Source organism: Pelophylax lessonae (assembly GCF_965119305.1).
Source record: "Pelophylax lessonae genome assembly, chromosome: 10".
Classification (NCBI taxonomy): Eukaryota; Metazoa; Chordata; class Amphibia; order Anura; family Ranidae; genus Pelophylax; species Pelophylax lessonae.
In genome coordinates, this window is record NC_138777.1 from 48153528 (window position 1) to 48172021 (window position 18494).

Genomic DNA, 18494 nt, shown 5'->3' on the forward strand with positions numbered 1-18494 from the left:
CCGATCTCGACGACTTGTGAGTGCCAAAGGGAACCAGTGCCTCCATCGCAGATTCAGCTGCGTCCTTCATTTTAAAGTCTCATGCAATCAGTGTGTCCACCAGTGCCGTTTTGTGTGCAGCTACAGGAGTGAAGGAATCATCATCACTATCTGCAAATCCAGGATGCGTGGTTGCAGACCCCGCAGGGTGAGCCACATCCGTGGCGGCTGAATCAGATTCAGGTTCTGAGGAGACAAGGAATACTTTTTGCTAGCCCACAGCCGAAAAACCACCTCCACCCAGGACACAAAGGATTCCAGGACCGCCACCAGTGCATCAATGGATGGTTGGGACTTGGAGGGGCTGCAGCCTCAGAGGGGGTCAGGTGGGTAAACGTGCTCCCAGGACTCCATGAGCAAATAGTGCAAAACACTGCTAAGGGAGACCCCCACCGTGCTGATAGCGCCACCCAGTCAGCAACAGAGCACCTTGAGCCAGGAGGTATGCCAGACTACCACGCTACCCCTATGGGGGGGGGGGCTAGATGACCCACAGGGACAGCCAGACACAGAAGAGTGTGTGTGTGTGGGGGGGGGGGGGTGCCAAACGGGAAGGAGAGGAACCCTGGGGTTCGACTGTCCCAAGGAGGGGCCAACGTCCACCCCGAAATCCCTAAGAGGGAGAGGGGGGGACAGCTACTCACCATACCAGGAACCAGGCGGGCACAGCTCCAGATAGAACCTCCTCTACAAGGGCATGTCGGCCAGGAGGAATGCAGCAACGCAAGCAGAGACCTGGTCATATACGACCTCGGGAGGCATTTACCTCACAGGCCAGCCCCCGTCCGGTGGGGCTATGTCGCTGCCAACTTAGAGCAGAGCTAAGGTCTGCACGCGCTTACTGGCCAGACTGGGGTGACCGCCAGTTCACTGTACATCTCAGAGGAAGAAATAGAAAAATCTATCTAAAAGGGAAAAAATTGCCAGGAGGAAAGATCCCCGCAAGGATCCGCACATTACTCCTGACTAGGCAGGAAAAAAAAAAACGGAGTACCTAAAGCAGAGAGGGATAGTATACCTCCTGGAACTGCCCATAGGCGTAGTCAGTCTTTTTTTCTGCCTAGTGTCCTACAGCTACCGCTGTGTCCATCAATAAACGAAAGAGAAATGTTGATTTACTAAAACTGGTGCACACAGAATCTGGTCCACTGTGCATAGTAAACAAATCTGCTGCTATGATTTATTGTCAAAGCTTAACTGTCCAAGCTGAAGTTAGAAGCTAATTGGGTACTATGCAAAGCTGCACCAGATTCTGTGTGCTCCAGTTTCAGCAAATCCTCCCCACGGTGTTAAAGAATTTCTAGACAAAACATTCATGTCGTTTTGGGTAGAGCAGGGAATAGTTAAAACCCATGTCAGCATTTGCCCTGTTGTAGGAAATTTTTCCTCAGCTTTAGTCCTGGAGACAAACAGGGAGTGAAAGGAAATCTCTACAAAATGACATCCTATCAGCAAGCTATCTGGAAGATTTTCCTCTCACCTCCTGTAGTGAATTTATCACTTTTAGTCCTGGTTACAATGGTGGTAAGGGACAAATCCTAAGGGTCTCCCCCACTTTCTAGTGGGCATGGCAGCATGAAAAACCTGACAGAGGTTTTAATCCTTCCCCTACTCAATCTACAACTTAAGCAAACATTTTGGCTATAGATGCAGTACAAGGTTGCAGAGCTTTTAACCTAAAAAGGGCCACAATAAATGGTGACTGGCTCTATTACTTCATTATTGCTGAAAACTTACCAAAACATTTGCTGAGGTTCGTTTGTTTATCAATGAAAACTTTGGCGGACACAACGTTTCCAAATGGCATAAACATCTGCAGGATGTCTTGGTCACCAAACTCTTGGGGCAGGTGGTAGATGAAGAGGTTTGCACCCTCTGGACCTAAGTGAAGAGTAAAAAGTAAAAAAACACAGGACACAGTTTATTAAAAACCCCAAATTAAAAAAGAGCTAGGTAATAACACACTTAACCACTTGCCTACAGTGCACTTTCACCCCCTTCCTGCCCAGACCTTCTGGTCAGTCAGATTCTTAAAGGCCGGGAACTCGTTAACCAGAATCATAGTTGCCTTGTTTAATCTGGAAACCAGAGGGTACACCACCGGTGGCACAGTCCAGTTCTCAAGAAGGGACTCCTCATAGGAGGCAACACCTAGTAAAGTGCTTAGGGACCCCACAGGGACGCTTTGGTCATCCCCACTCTTTAGCGAAAATTCTGTCAAAATAGGCACGGAAAGGAAACACCTTTGCCGCTTTGGATGGCTTGTGAGTGCCAAAGGGCACCAGCGCCTCAGTCGCAGCTTCAGCTGCGCCCTCCATCTTCAGGGTCTCACGCACAGATACAATCAGTGCATCCAACTGCGCCTTTTCGCGTGCGGTCCTATCACACGCGTGGTTGCAGACCCAGCAGGGTGACCAATGTCAGTGGCTGAATCAGAGTCAGGATCTGATGAAACAGATGGGGTAGGGGAATTTGCAAGCCTGACGCCCGCAAGCCACCTCCCCCCGGGACATAAGGGAGTCCAGGACCACTGTCAGTGCATGGATGGTTGGAACCCGGAGGGCCCCACAGCCTTATAGAGGGGATCGGGTGTGGAAATGTGCTCCAAAAAGACTCCATGAGTCACCAGGGGGACTCCACAAAAAGTGTAAAACACTGCTAAGGAACAACCCCCACCGCGCTGGCAGCACCACCCTGATGTCAGGCACAAAGCACCAAGCGATCCTCAGCAGAGGGGGAGAGGACCCCATCAGACACAGGCACATGTAGCCACCAGGAGAATCTGCACTACACGTGCAGCAATAAGGAAGTTAAATGATCCAGGAGTCAGCACCAGGGGGATGAGGAAGGGGTTCCAAAAATCGCCGCCCACAGGGCTCCATTGTTATGACCGTAGATATTTCCAATGGCAAACTACAAGAAAATGGCCACCGTACTACACAAACATGGCCACCGTGTATAGAAACACAGGCTACAGCAAAATTACGGCACCACTAGGCATACAGGGACCCAGGAGAGAGGGCAGGCCTCAAGGACAGATGCAGGCAGGAGCCCCCACCAGGAATAACCCCCTCAATCTACCATTGATCGTCCAATTGCCGGCGGGCACACCCCCCAGGGGGAGAGGGGGGAGAGCTACTCCCCATACCAGTAGCCAGACGAGTACCACTCCAAACAGAACCCCTCTCCATCAAAATGAGGGGGGACGTCGGCCAGGAGGAACGCTGTGACTCGGGCCGAGACCCCGGTCATATGCGTCCTCGCGAGGCATTTAACTCACAGGTCAGCCCCTGTCCAGTGGGGTTATGTCATGGCCAACCTAGCATGGAGCTGAGGTCTGCGTGCGCTCACTGGCCAGACTGCAGTGGCCACTGGATCTAGATTATCCAGCCCGTTGTCAAGTCCGGCATTTGATTGTAGATCTCACAGGAAAAAAAAACAGGAGGGAAAAAAAAAAAAATAAAAAAAAAAAACTTCTATCTAAAATGTTTTTTTTGCCAAGACCAAAGATCCCAGCAAGGAAATAGGCCCTTACTCCTGACTAGGCAGAAAAAAAAACTGAGTGGCTACAGCAGAGAGAGGGGGGGGGGGGGGGGGGGAGTATACCCCCTGTGGGACTGCCCATGGGTAGTCCATGAAGCCGCTGGATTGCTTTTACAAGAGAGCCGGCTGTATGCTCTACAAAAACAGTACCAGGATGATGCAAGCAACATCTCGGTATAACCAAAGCCTAGCAACGTATGGGTACGTCACTAGTGAACAAGTGGTTAAAGTGTATAGGACAGCATTTTAAACTCTAACATTCCTCAAAACACAGTGAAACATGTCATTCTGAGATTATATCACTGGCAATATGTTGGGGCTTGTTTACACTGGAACTTTCTCTTGCGGTTTTCGAGTGTTTGACTGCAGCTTTGCACCATGCAAATATTAAGCGTCTTCAGAATCAAGGCAGTAACTTTGTGGTTGTGGTGCAATTCCTAACAGAAGCAGAATGCAGCTGCCAATTGTTTTTGGAAGAGAAGTCCAGCTATAGGCCCAATGCAGCCTGTGGAACACATCGTGCTGGAATCTTTTCTCATCTATCTACCCACCCAGCTCCATAGATATTTCCACCACGGTACCATGACAAGCCAGCTCTCTCTGAAGTCCCTAGCATAATTTCAGTCGAGCTTTACAGCCCCTGGCCTCCCAAACACAAATACAGTGCAGCAGGAACATGAAAAGGCAGAGCAATGTGCATTCCTTAGGTTAGCATACAAATAACACAATCTCTCATCACGGTTGACAAGTAAACAGTTAAAGAGGAGTTCAAGCTGTATTGGTAAATCAAGGAAAACAAATTATGACAAGATTCTGAAATATGGAATTATAAAGCTAGAAAAAAAGGCAGGCAAAGGAAAGAAAAAAAAAAAAAACAGGCACACATCTACCATAAAGTTAAAGGCCTTCATGGGTTGTGATGACATGGATAAAAGTATTCTATGCGTTATTGCTAATATTTTAGCAGTCAGGTTTGTTGTTCAAATGTAAGATTTCAGTGTCGGGTTAAATCAGAAATCCAGCTTGGACCAATACTAAGTATGTGTCATACCTTCCTGATCCCCTGGAAATCACTGTAGTAGGCACAGCATCCACTCTGCTGCTTAATGAACACAAGAAATCAGTTGCTCAACATAGGCACCATTCAGAGAACACTTTGCATTTGTCTCAATGAATGCAAAGTGTTTTGTGATTGGACGAGGTAGAAACGAAAGGCAAAGACATTACCTCTACTCTGTTCAATGAGAGAACACTTTGCTTTCAATGAAAAAAACATACAAAATGTACTCTGAATGGCACCCATGCTGAACTAGTGACCTCAATTGTAAGCAGCAGGGCGGCCACTTGGCAAAAATAGCCATAACTGAAATTTGGCTTTAAGGATTAACCATTTGCCAGCCAGGCGCTGCACATATACTTTGGCGGGTCAGCTCTATTGCACGGAACGATGTACCTGTACGGGAGCATGCGCTTCTTGGCCAGAGGGGAAGCCAATGAGCAGGTCAGGCACACGCGATGTCCGCCGACGAGCAGCAATCGCTCCCCATAGACAAAGAACGGTGGTCTGCCTACGTAAACAAGGCAGACCATCATTCAGTCACAGATGAACACAGGTATCCTATGTTCCTGCTATTCAGGAACACAGATCTCCATGTTCATCTAGTGAGCCCACCCCCCACAAAGTTAGTAAGCACCCCCTAGGGACACACAAAGTGATTACAAATGTTTTTTTTTTAACCAAACATGTTATACTTACCTGCTCTATGTAAGGGTTTTGCACAGAGTAGCCCCGATCCTCCTCTTGGGGTGCCCTGGAGTCGCTTCTGGCTCCTCCTCTTCATCGGGTGCCCCTAGAGAGCCATTTTCCATGGGGGCACCCGTGTGGGCGCGGTCACGAGTCCCCCTGCTGTGTCCATTGACACAGATGGCAGGACTTGCGCCCCCTCCCCCCCACTCTCGAGTCACTGGATTTGATTGACAGCAGCGGGAGCCAATAGCTCCTGCTGTCATCAATCTATCCAACGAGGACCCGAGACAGCAGCTGGAGCTGCTGGGCTCATCGCTGGAGCATTTGGGTTCAGGTAAAAATAATGGAGGGGGAGAATGCATTAAGGTGAAAAACCTTGAGACTTTACAACTCCTTTAACCCTATGATTGCCCCTGGTGTTAACCCCTTCCCTGCTAGTGCCATTAGTACAGTAACAGTGCATATTTTTAGCACTGATTACTGTAGTGTCACTGGTCCCTTCTAATTGTGTCAGTTAGGTGTTCGATCTGTCTGCCGCAATGTCACAGTCCCTCTAAAAATCGCTGATCACCCTTTAAAAAAAAAAAAAGACAAATATATCCCCTAGTTTGTCGACGCGATAACTTTTGCACAAACCAATCAATATACACCTATTGGGTTTTTTTTACCAAAAATATGAAGCAGAATACATATTGGCTTAAAATGATGAAAAAAAAAAATGCGATTTTCTTTTTTTCTTTTTATTGGCTGTCTTTTATAGCAGAAAGTAAAACATTTTTTTTGTTGCTCTCTTGTTTATAGCACAAAAAAAAAAAAAAACTGCAGAGGTGATCAAATACCAAACGAAAGCTATTTGTGGGGGAAAAAAAAGGACATCAATTGTATTTTGGTACAGCATTGCACGACCGCGCAATTGTCAGTTAAAGTAATGCAGTGTCGTATCGCAAAAATTGGCCTGGTCATTAAGGGGGTAAAACCTTCTGATCCAGAAGTGGTTAAGCTTAAGCTAAAGGAATTAAATTTAAAGCCCAATTAAACTTTGTTTAAAGGAGTTGTGAAGTTAGGTTTTTATATCCTAATGAATTCTATGCATTAGGCTAAAAAAAAAAAACCTGCGTGTAGCAGTCTCCCCAGCCCCCTCTAATACTTACCTGAGCTCATCTCTTTCCAGCGATGTCCACAAATCCCTCGGCTGTCCAGAACTCTTTCTCCTTATTGGCTGAGACACAGCCGCAGCCCCTTTGGTTTCCATGGCTGTCAAAGTCAGCCAGCCAGCCAATCAGGAGAGAGGGGGAGGGGCCGAACGGCAGCTCTGCGTCTGAATGGACACACTGAGCTGCAGCTCGGCTTGCGTGCCCCCATAGCAAGCTGCTTGCTGTGGGGGCACTCGACAGGAGGGAGGGGCCAGGAGCAGCAACGAGGGACCTGAAAAGAGGAGGATCCGGGCTGCTCTGTGCAAAACCAACTGCACGGATGAGGCAAGTATAACTTTTTTTTTTTTTTTTTTTATTAGAGACTTTACAATCACTATAAAATTAGCTAAATTCATCCCAGGGTATAAAACAAAAAGGTGACCAAGGTCTTACCATTAGTTTTTTCCTAAAGCAACCACAGCCTCAGTAGAAAGTTGCTCCCTACCAGAACATGCAGTCCCTTGCTTTCAAGTATGGAAGAATTGGTCTCTCTGCAGCTAGGGGCTGACCTACAAGCTCTGCAGTCCGCAAAGCCCTTTCTCTCCCATCTACTGCAGCGCTCTGGCTCTGACTTACCAGGGAGCATGACAGATTTCTGCAAAGAGAGACAACTGCTAACCCACAGAAAACAAGGGCCCCAGCATGCTGGCAGAGGACGGCCTTTCTATTTAGTTTGGGCTGATTTTGATGGAAAGCATACAGATTTTGCACGCTTTTTCTCTCATCTTCCTTGCCCATCTTTCCACTTCCCCAAATCAATCTGGTAATCTATATCTATTTTCTTCCTGTCCATGCACCTGGAATGTACTTAACTGGATTTCAATTGGGCTTTAATGGTTAGTTGATATTTTTGATGGTGCTGTAAATTATACATCTGGCTTTGATACAAACATTTTGGGCCTGCTTAACAGACTCTCTCAGTACCTTGCCAAAATATTGCTGCCAAAAGCAGTGTCTGGAAAATGATGAGCCCAAATATACCCAGCCAGTTTTTTCCCTTTTGAAGAAAAGCTAATTTTGCGTAGGAAAACATTCATTAAAAAACAATGCTGGTTGAAGGGGTTGTGCAACTCTCCAAACAAACTGCCATGTCTGACAAACCACTTCACACTATAATACCATATAGTCTAAGGATTTCAAGTCCATATCAGACACCCCAAAAATACCAAGCAGAGCACTGCCATAAACGCACCTTCTTTCTGACTTCCTGCAGCAGCAGTCAAGCCTTGCTGTGACAAAAGGCTCTGATTGTAGAGTGAGGGCAGTGCTGCTGCAGCATATTGCTGGATTCCAGAGTATGCTTGACTTAGAGCTTCCATAGTGCTACCAGTGCCATTGGAGAGACCACTGCTGCCCAGTCCACCATTTAATGCTGCCATTCCTAGAGGAGAAAAATCGATATATATATATTATCAATTAAAAATAAATAAAATGGAAAAAAAAAAAAAAAAAAAAGATGGTATTTAGATAGATCTGATTTAAAATATCAATTCATTCCCATGTACTCCTGATGGGAGTGTGCTGCGCTATAGCTGAACTTAAGGCAAATGACAATTACTCCATTGACTCAAATGCAGCTTTCTATGCAATAATACATTAATGCTGGCTATATATGGTGTAATTTTCTTTGCTCGATTCTCCCATCAACACAATCAGTGTCCCTCTCGCAGAGCTATTGTCCTCTGCTAGATAGGGAGCTGAAGGGAGGGCGCCGCCCCTGTCGGGAAAACACAATGATTATTGCTAGCAGTTATAGCCGCTGGCAATAATCACATGCTAAAAATATGACATGCTGGTTGTACCCAAGTCGATCGATGGGTTGACATGGGCACAATAAGTCTGACCACAAATGAGTTGAATCTTGGCCGGGCCCTGCTGAACCAGCTGAGATTTAAACTATCTAGGGTCCACTTTACAAGCTGCTAACAAGCATGCATGGAATGCTGGGCTCTCATATGTAATCCTGACATGCTTTATTAACCCACACAAACAAATGAAAGTACAACATGTGCACTACTTCAGTTTTCTGAGTACCTCAGTTGAACAAGTTGAAAGAAAATGAAAATTCACATTGCAAAGAATACATCCCCCTCCCCCTCCAAAAAAAAGCCATGAAATGAAAAACAGGATTATTTTCTTGCTCATGACTTGAATAGTCAACAGTGAAAATTCAAAGGTGAAATATCACTTTTTAGTATAAAGCTCGTTTTGACTGGTGTTTAAAAGTTTACTGCTTCACACAATAAACTTACCTGCTAAAGAACCAACATTTAGGCCAGCAGTTGCACCTGCCAGAGTCTGTAAGGCTCCAAGAGAAGCCATGGGGTTCATTGACGAGCTGTTATTTGAACTGGGGGATGACCCTGAGTGAATGAATTGGGGGAGGAGGATAAAGAAAAACAACATGAGCAGTACTCAAGAAAAAACAATTTTCAAAGGATACCAAACACCACTAACCTAAAAATTATTGGGAATTTTACCGTTCTATTTGACCATGACTACTTAGGCTAAAATAATGCAACGATTTTCCTGTACAAAAACCACAGAAAACAAGACAAGCTATAATACCATTGCAGTTTGGAAAAGAAAAGAGTACATTAAAGGTTATCTCCAGTGCTGTTCAGCCATCTAGGTGATTCATTACATGCCTGCAAAACCGCATAGTGAGATAGATGCCTTCACCTTTGTATATTCGAGATGAACAATACAACTTACACCTCTTCCCCCCTCTTAGCCTGGTGATTACATACAGTACACTAGTGAAAGAGCACTGATCTGGTCAACTGTACTGCAAGCAGGCACCCAGTGGTAAATTAAAAGCACCGTAAAACGCAATAGTGGCTAAAATGCTTATAGTGCATTCCTCTATACGTCTGGGTCCTGATGTGTCTATTTGTAGTGTGTTCATTGGACAGCGGGCCAGTCAAAACGTTGAAAATAGTTCACTGCTTGCATACAAAGAGCAAGGTCCCTTAGTAAAACAAGCTGGCAGAGCACTGGCGTTTCTACTCAGGCTGTGGCTGCTTTAAGAAAAAAAGTACAGTAAGACTTTGCACACCTTATGTTTTATTGCATTCTGAATGTATTTAATAGCTGTAAAGTGACTATAAAGTCTCAAGGTTTTTCACCCTAATGCCTTCTATGCATTAGGGCAGCCCTCAAATTATCCACTCGCCTGCTCGCATTTTGCGAGTGGAAAATTATGTAGGGTGAGCTCCGGGAGCGAGAGGAGAGGAAAGCCGGCGGACTGAATAATGTCAGAGCGCGGATCATCCAACTGTAACAGCTTGTAATTGCCGGGCGCTCGCTGACACACACAGTCCCGCCTCCTAGCCTGGCTTCTTTGATGGACAGAACACCTGGCCAACCAGGACGTGTGACGTCTATCAAAGAAGCCGGGCTAGGAGGCGGGACTGTGTGTGTCAGTGAGCGCCCGGCAATTACAAGCTGTTACAGTTGGATGATCCACGCTCTGACACTGGCATAGGGGTTATCTTCATGCTACACCGGTATTCACGCCGATCATCTCTTCCACTTAAGGCAGCTGAAGGCTCTGAAAAAGTTATATTCTTTGTATGCTTTGCCACCATAAAACATGCAATGGGAAGCTGAACCACTAAAAATGATTTCACCTTAAACCAGAGCCCCAAAAGGAGTTTTAGGGGTAGGTAGGCACTTCCTTCGGCATTTGTTTTTTTATACCATTTCATAAAAAGTTCAATCCCACAAAGAAAACTAGAGGTAAAGTGAAAAAAAAAATAGGCCAGCTTAGTTGGAACAAAGGAAATAACACTTCCTGTTGCTCATAGCTATGATATTCCAGTCATTTCTATTCTGGGCAGCTTAAAATGGTAGTAAAGGCTGCATATTTAGGTTTTACCTACAGGTAAGCCTGACATAAGGCTTAGCTGTAGGTACTGTAAATACCTCCTAAACGTGCACCATTTAGGCGATATTTACTTGTGCATCGCCTGGGACGTCACCCGAGCATGCGTGCTAAGAGCTCGGCATTCCCGTGCCATAAACAGTGAAACCCAAACAGGCGCCATCGAGACTCGGCTATTCAGGCGGCTGTAGCCCTCAAATCCAGGAGGAAGTGTGCAGCTGGAGGGCTTTGTTTTAAAGTTTTACATAATGTGCTAGTATGCAATTCATTGCCTTTTAGGGGGGAAATGTAGCTCACACAGACCGGCCATCCTTGCAAGACTTTTCTAGCAATATCTTTAAAGTTATATTCCATCCAAAAATTGGATTTTGCCAATTTATAGACCCCAATTAAATTTTCTTTTGTCTCTTAGGGAAATCTTTGTTCTCAACTCTATTGCAATGGACTCCACATAGCTTTGTGACATTTTACATAACTTTAAAAACACTGAAGCCCTCATCAAGTGACCAGACCAAATAGGTGCAGCTAAGAAACATACCAATATTAAATTAAAAGCATGCAAAATATTTTTTTTTTTTTTAAAGGAGAGCATAGATAAAGACACAGAACTGCTGTTAGGTGCTTGCACCAATAGAAATGATCATTCACTTGTCTCAATGATCAAAGAAAGTTCCATTCTAAGAATACTAACAAGCCCTCAACCACTGCATCCTAATGACACCACTTGTAACGACATCAAGTTGCATATGAATATAGAAAAATGATTCATCTCATACAATGTTAGTAGCTTCATTTATAGCGTGTTTTTTCACCCAGCTAAATAAAATGAAAGTTTGTAACTCACTGTAAAATCCCTCTGAGTTCATTGATGGACACAGCTCTTCTATTCTTCACCATAGGGTTTTATAGTGCCGCCTACAGTAGGACACTAGGCAGAAAAGAACATAGCACTGCCTATGGGCAGTCCTAGCTGGTATAAAACCCCCTCTGCATTATAGGCAAGCCCGTTAGTCCCAAACCAATTAAAAAAAAAAAAACCTCAGAGGGGTGGGGTGCTGTGTCTATCAATGAACTCAGAGAGGGATTTTACGGTAATAAAAAAAAATCTTGTTTTCTTTAACGCTCATTGACAGGCACAACCTTCTATTCTTGATCACAGAAAAGTCCCAAAGCAGTGGAGGGGCGGGCAAAAAAAATAAATAAAAAACTGGAGCAACCAGGCAAGGTTGTCCAAGGAGGGCAAAGGGACTTTATAGAGCAGCCTGTAAGACCCTGCGGCCAAAACAAGCATCCAAAGATGCAAACACATCAACTTTGTAGAATTTGCAAAAGGTGTGCACAGACAACTACCTTGCAAACCTGAGACACAAGCACCTGATGTCGGAACTCCCAGGAGGCACTAATCGCCCAAGTGGAGTGTGCAATGGCAGGGAAGAGCGGAACCTGACCCTTAATGGCATACTCCTAAACAATCGTCTGCTGAATCCACCGGGAAAGTGTGGTTGAGGAGGCCACCAGGCCTTTCCTTGGGCCGTCAATAAGCACAAAGAGAATCCAACCTCCGGAAAGAGGCTGTAGCAGACAAGTAAACGTGAACTGCTCGGACCACATTTAAGGGGTGCAGTACATACCTGCTTAGGGTGTGAAGGTTGAGTGGACATGGAATGCAAGACAATGTCCTCATTTAGGTGAAAATCCCTACAATGCCTACTGGTCCCACAGTGCCACCAGCGTCTCTGTGGTTATCTGCCAGGGGGGGGGGGGGGGGGGGGGCACAAACCCTCAACACCTTCCTGTTGAGGAAAGACACCAGAAGACCCATGTCCTGGGTCCCCCAGAATAGAAAAAAAAAAAAAGGAACACATCTGGGTGTAGGAACAACTATCCCTGATCCAGTGTCTGACAACTGAGGTAGAACGTCTGCCAATTCTCAGCACCAAGAATGTACATAGTGGAGAGAGCTGGTACATGAAGTTCTGTCCACAAAAAAATGTGTGAAACCTCCAGGGCTGCTGCCAAATTCTTCGTCCTGCCTTTGTGGTGATGTAGGCCACCACGGTGCTGTTGCTAGCTAGGATCCTGACCAGATATCCTCAGGGAAGGTCCATCCATTGATTCAGACACAGCTTGGTCACTTGGAGCTTCAGGACACTGGTGGGCAGTCGAGCTTCTTCTGGCAACTAATGACCATGAACCGACCTTGACCTGAGGACCTCCTTTCCAAGCCAGGCAAGCTGGTACCCCCTCCTGACTACCATCCAGTGGATGGTATGAGAGGACTTCCCGGCCTATAGGGAAGGAGACCGAAGCCACCAAATGACAGAGACCCTGGTCAATTGACCCAAGCAAATCTGGATGTCCAGGGAGGGAGGAGATTTGTCCCACTTTGTCAAGATTTCGCGGTGTAGAATCTTTGATCGGAACTGCGTGTTTAGGACCGCCTTGAAGGTAGACATCATAACACCCAGGACCTGCATTCAAGACCACAAAGGAACATCTGCAGGACAGGAGCAGCTAACCATAGTCGAAAGTTTCCAATGCTTGTCCATTGGAAGGAATACCTTGACCTGTGCTCAGTTGAGGACCAGACCCAGACACTCCAGACTCCTGGTTGGGGGTCAAGGCTGACTTTTTAAGATTCAGGACCCATCCGAAGTCCCGCAGAGTGTGCAATCTTGATCTCCACTTTGTGGTTTAGTGCAGAATGATAACCTTTTATGAACAGTGTTAATGTGCATAACAGGTTTGCCTATAGCAGAGGGGGTTTAATACCATCTAGCACTGCCCATAGGTGGTGATGTGTTTTTTTTTCTGCCTAGCGTCCTACTTCTGTAAGTGGCTCTATAAAGCCCCAAGTTCAAAAATAGAAGAGCTGTGTCCGTCAATGAATAAAAGAAAAAAAATCACTGAGTTGTTTGACAAAATCAGAAGCAAAACATTTGGGGTGGATAGCTACCATTTACAGTTGTACAATATTTAGATGGCTTTGACCAAGTTTTTTCCCCTCAATGTATAGTTATCCAGTAGATTTCTCCTTTATAGCATTTTGTGTTATCTATTATCCACCCACTCAGTATCATTCGTACAGTCCCAAAAATCACCCAGAGTCTGTCTCACCATTGTTTCAACCACTACCCTAATTCATAAGAATTATACTTTCAATTTTAGTGGATTCTTTGGATTATCATTGTTTTAATCTCATGTTAATTTTTACTGACAAGATGCAGTTTGACTATGGTATACATTTTTCATATATTCTATTCTACAATCTTCGCACTTTCAAACACAGATTCTAGCAACCCCATAACCATCTTTTATATAGTTTTTGAAATTATATTTTAAAATCCATTAGGCGTTAATTTTGGCCTGCAAGAAATGTCAACTCCAAAATAGTAGCTTTAAAGGAATGTCTAATCTGCAACACAAGAGAACAAAAAACATGTGCGGCTCACCAGAACTTGTCAGGACGCTGAGAGGACTGCTGGAAGTAGTGAGTGCTGAGCCCACACTGGCTGGGTTCTGTGCAACGCTGGCAGCTGCTGCTAAAGCTGCCAAGTTCTGTATCTGCATGGCACTGAGTCCTGAAACACGCAACACAGGCAAGAGAACGCCACATGCACATTAGCCATTACGCTAAATTGGTTTTGTATTTTTATTTTAGATTTGGAAAGAAAAGGAGACGGCACATGTTGATTGTAAGGTAAAATGAAGGGGGAGAAATCCTTAACATATAAAAGGAGAAGAAAAGGATAGTGAAAGAATATTAAAATAAAAAAGCACACACCTGATGTTGTCTCGGTGGAGTACTCACCTCCCATGGGATGGAGGCCACTCAGGGAGTTGAGGTTGCTGGACGTGGCTGTCTGCTGGAGGAGCTGCAAATAAAGCTAGACATTACACCAAAACAAAACAAGAAGGAGAGTGAGGGCTCAGTCCGGTCTGGGGATAAAGTCTACACACCACAGATATCCACAGGGTGTACAAGAACAATAGTTGTGAGTGGGAAGGGGTAGGGGCAAGTTATATTCGAATGAAATCCGCAAAAAAAAAAAAAAAAGTTTGTTACATCACAGCAAAAATAGTGTTAGGAAACACTGATCCACCACACCGTGCATGGGGGGGGAGGGAGAAAAAACACCTCTATAGAGATGATTTATGAAAACTGGTACAGAGAAAAGGGCTTTTTCAAATTGAGCGTGATATACTAATTTAACATCTGCAAATCAGCTATTTGCAAGCTGTATAAAACACCTAGAGGCCCTTTCACCTAGGCGCTCAGTCTAGATCCATCTCTCAGTTTTTCAGACTTATCCAGTATCTCTGTTTTTAGGCAAGAAACATTTTTTGATAATACTTTTGTCACCTATGATTGATTTCTGCAAAAAAAAAAAAAAAAACGGATGCAAAAATGAAAACAGATTGATGTAAACTAAACTCAAAACTGATGAAGTTATAATGGTTTCAAACCATTACCTATAGTCAATGAAGTGACTGGCCTCAGGTGATACACCGAGATGAAATAAATCCTCTTACATAAGTTGTACCTGTATATTTGCTGCTGTTTGTCCTGTACATCCTTGTAAAACCCAGGGATGAAAAGGATTTTTCATAGACTCCCAAAGCAAAGGGCAGGGAGCTGCAGGTACACAAAGTACAAGAGCTCTGAGAGCTGATTGGATGGAAGGGACACCCCCCCCCCCTTCACATAGGAACAGAGCTGAGCTGAGGATGTCAACCACAGGCTGTGTGCTGGAGCTCCCTCCCGTCGCCTTTTTGCCTCTTGCAGATAGCAGAGAGAAAATGACACTTAGAACTTTGGAAAGAGGCACATAAACACTACTGAAATATGTGCTTTGTTAAGATTTCATACCTGGGGTTTACAACCACTTTAAAGTTATAATAAAGGCAATATATATATATATATATATATATATATATATATATATATATATATATATATATATATATATATATATATATTTTTAAACAACAAGTCATACCCGCTCTGTGTAGTGGTTTTGGGATGAGCAGCCCGCTCCTCCTCTTCTCGGGTTCCCTGCAATTGCTCCTGGCACCTCTCTCCTGCAGAGTGCACTCCTGAGCCGCTGCTATGTGTTCATTTACACACAGAGCAGTGGCCCGGCCCCACCCCCCTTTCTCTCCTCATAGGCTCACTGGCAAATGGCTCCTGCTGTTGTCTTAGCCGAGGAGAGAGAGACCCAGCAAACCCAAGGCTCCTGTGCACAGCGCTGGAGAAAGGTTGAGCTAAGTATTGGGGGCGTGGTGATGCTGCACAGATAAAGTTTAATTTCATGCATAGAATGCATTAAGGTAGAAACCTTGAGCCTTTAGAACCACTTTAAACTGAACTGAAGGCGGATGTACAATCTGATGTAAACGAAACCTGCTTTTTCTTGGCAAAAACGTGACTGAACAGATGATACCCATGTGAAAGGACATGAGGCTGCTTAAAAGGGACTCATGCTTATCCTCTTGCTATCCCACCTAACAGTTTAGATAGCAACTGTGAAAACTGTAATATTCAAACTTTACCTACTTTAATTTTCATGCCTACATCCTTCTTTTCCCCTATTGGCTGGAATTGTTTTTTTTTCTACTGGCTGACCTACACTAATACAAAGAATAGATTCAGCAAATCTTTAAAAAAAGAAAGGATGTCATTGTATTCAGGCAGATTTAACACACAGAAAACCAGTTGAGGATTACCTTCACAATAGTACAGGGGTTTACTAAAGAGTTGTGACATGTGAGGGAACGATGAAGTTGCGTTAGCCTCCATGCACATATACTGTTAGAAGGGAAAGCAAGAGGAATTGCATTGGTCATTTTAAGCTCTTGCAGCGCCTCAGGCTCGGTTCACACTTATGCGATGCGGGAGGGCTGCGAATTCGCAGCCTGTTCCCGCATCGCAAACGCACCCCCGGCAGTTCACACTGCCATATGCGATACGCTGGGGGTGTCAATGTAATCTTAACGACACCCCCAGTTTGATCGCATATCGCAGTGCGATCTTGCAGATCGCACAGTATCGGATCGCACAAGTGTGAACCGCTGTGCGATCCGATCCTGATGCGGCTGCAAAAAAGGGTCCTGTGCGTCTTTGCTGCGGATGCGGTGCGAATTTAGCCATACAAAGTGTATGGCTAAACTCGCACCGCACAGCCGATCGCATGTAATGAAGGAGCAGTGCGCTCCGACATTACATGCGATCGCCGCAGCCGCACATGTGTGAACCGGCACTCAATCTTTTCCAGGCAACAAAACTCATTCAGAAATCACCATAATATTCTGAGCAAGAACTTTCTGTGCCAAAAGGGTCAACTGGCCTCATAGGTGATTTTACATGCCAGACAAATGGATGATTCGAGAGGCTCTAGTGATGTCAATCTTCCCTCAAGCCAAATATTTTTCAACTCTGAATCTGGTGGCTTAAGTGATTTTCCAAAATCAGAAAGGAAATGGGGAATAAACAGAAAATCCACAGATTATGTGGGTAACAGCCTAGCCTCATCTTTGCTCCAGCTTTCATAATTCACCCCTTTGAGCTCACTCAATAATTCAGAACATCGAGCAAAGTACTAACAGTGTACTGTACAAAGCAACCAATCAGAAAACACCATGCACTGCATTGAAGACTTTAAGACAAGTGAATTCTGATTGGTTTTATGTTAGTGTATTCTGCCCTTTGTATTGTTTAGTGAATAATACCACTTACGTCTTATGGACACCTTCACAAATGAACTGAACACATAGAAATGGCCAAAGTCAAGCGGTAAAAATTAAAACTTAGAAACCAGGTGTAAATTTGTTCCCCCGAAAATGTCAACATATTTAACTGGGTTGCAATTTAATGGGTTCAACCACCATATATACTTCATTGGTGGTTGCTGCAGAACTTAATCCACTAAAGAAAAGCAACCAAATAAAATGTCAGTGCAACTTAGAAAGCCCATACTGTATTTAGGTGTTATAGGGGGAGGTTTCATATCTCATACAATAGAAAGGTTGCAGCACCTAAGATGGGATGGAAATTTGGTTGATTCAGCTAGAATCAGATGAACTTTGATCTACCTATGACCGTTCACGTTTAAAGAGGAGTTGATCTAATGACTGACTTCTCTTAAATGATACTGGTAAATTTTTGCTCAAATCGGTGCCTGCAGCCAATCAGCTGCAGGACGGATCAGTATACTCTCACAGCAAAGTCGTCCCACTGTTGGAGTACAATAGTGCAGCTGGGAGGATTCCTCTATCCACCTTGCTTATGTGGATGGGAGAATTCATTCAGTTTATTTTGATGAGCCCACTGGCTGAGCGAAAAAAAAAAAAAAAAGTAGTAATCTATGGCCAGCTTTAAGGAGATGGTTATCAAGCCAAATACCTTTCTTATGGAGGATGTAGTCTGACTCAAAATGCGTAACCTAACTGAACGAAGCACTGGTTCATCATTCATCACTTAAGAAATAAATAGGGTGCACCAATAGCCAAATTCACAAGTAAAAAGGTTATTACTGACTGGAAAACGATGCTCTATTGCAGAGTAAAGCATGTCAGAGGAAGATGCCTAGATAGGGAGAGCTTTGACTTTGTGTAAGTTAGGTTTTAACTAGCACTTGTAGTGCGGCTCATTAGTTTCTCATGCAGTTGATTAATTAGGCTGAAATGCTCTGATTAAAGAACTGCAACAGAAAGAGGGTGGAATACTGTATGGGGAGACCTAAAGCAGGGCCCATCTAGTTACACTGCTTTTGTCTCAATTTTCTCAGCATTACTGAGTAAGAGGGCTGCCTTGGAGCTAATGGGTTTAAGTCAAACAGATGGAATCAGCTGAAGGGACTAAAAAAAAAAAAAAAAAAAAAAAAAAAAAAAAACAACAGCTTTATGATTTTTTTTTTTTTTTTACTACATTAATCACCATGTTCTGATAAAAGATAACAAGTCTGACATAGGCTTGTGACGAAAAGATTTTTCCTTCGATTGCAGATACCTCATCTTAGGTAACATACTGGTGCCATAATTAGCGGTCTACTTTTTTTTTTTTAAATCTATTTAAGGCCTCTCCTTT

The 18494-nt window shown here is 44.3% G+C and overlaps 1 protein-coding gene across 10 annotated transcripts in view; it reads right to left on the reverse strand.

The window, feature by feature from the left end:
* Positions 1-18494, reverse strand: part of CELF1 (CUGBP Elav-like family member 1) — a 74894-nt gene that overhangs the window by 9530 nt on the left and 46870 nt on the right. For 4 of the 10 annotated variants that reach the window (XM_082270112.1, XM_082270111.1, XM_082270108.1 and 1 more), the window contains 5 exons: positions 14193-14295; positions 13861-13989; positions 8775-8885; positions 7715-7903; positions 1777-1920 (listed from right to left, as the gene is read on the reverse strand). In XM_082270112.1, the coding sequence (XP_082126238.1) occupies positions 1777-1920; positions 7715-7903; positions 8775-8885; positions 13861-13989; positions 14193-14295 (676 nt within the window). The remainder of the gene's footprint in view (positions 1-1776; positions 1921-7714; positions 7904-8774; positions 8886-13860; positions 13990-14192; positions 14296-18494) is intronic. The other 6 variants (XM_082270104.1, XM_082270107.1, XM_082270109.1 and 3 more) reach the window with 3 other exon arrangements.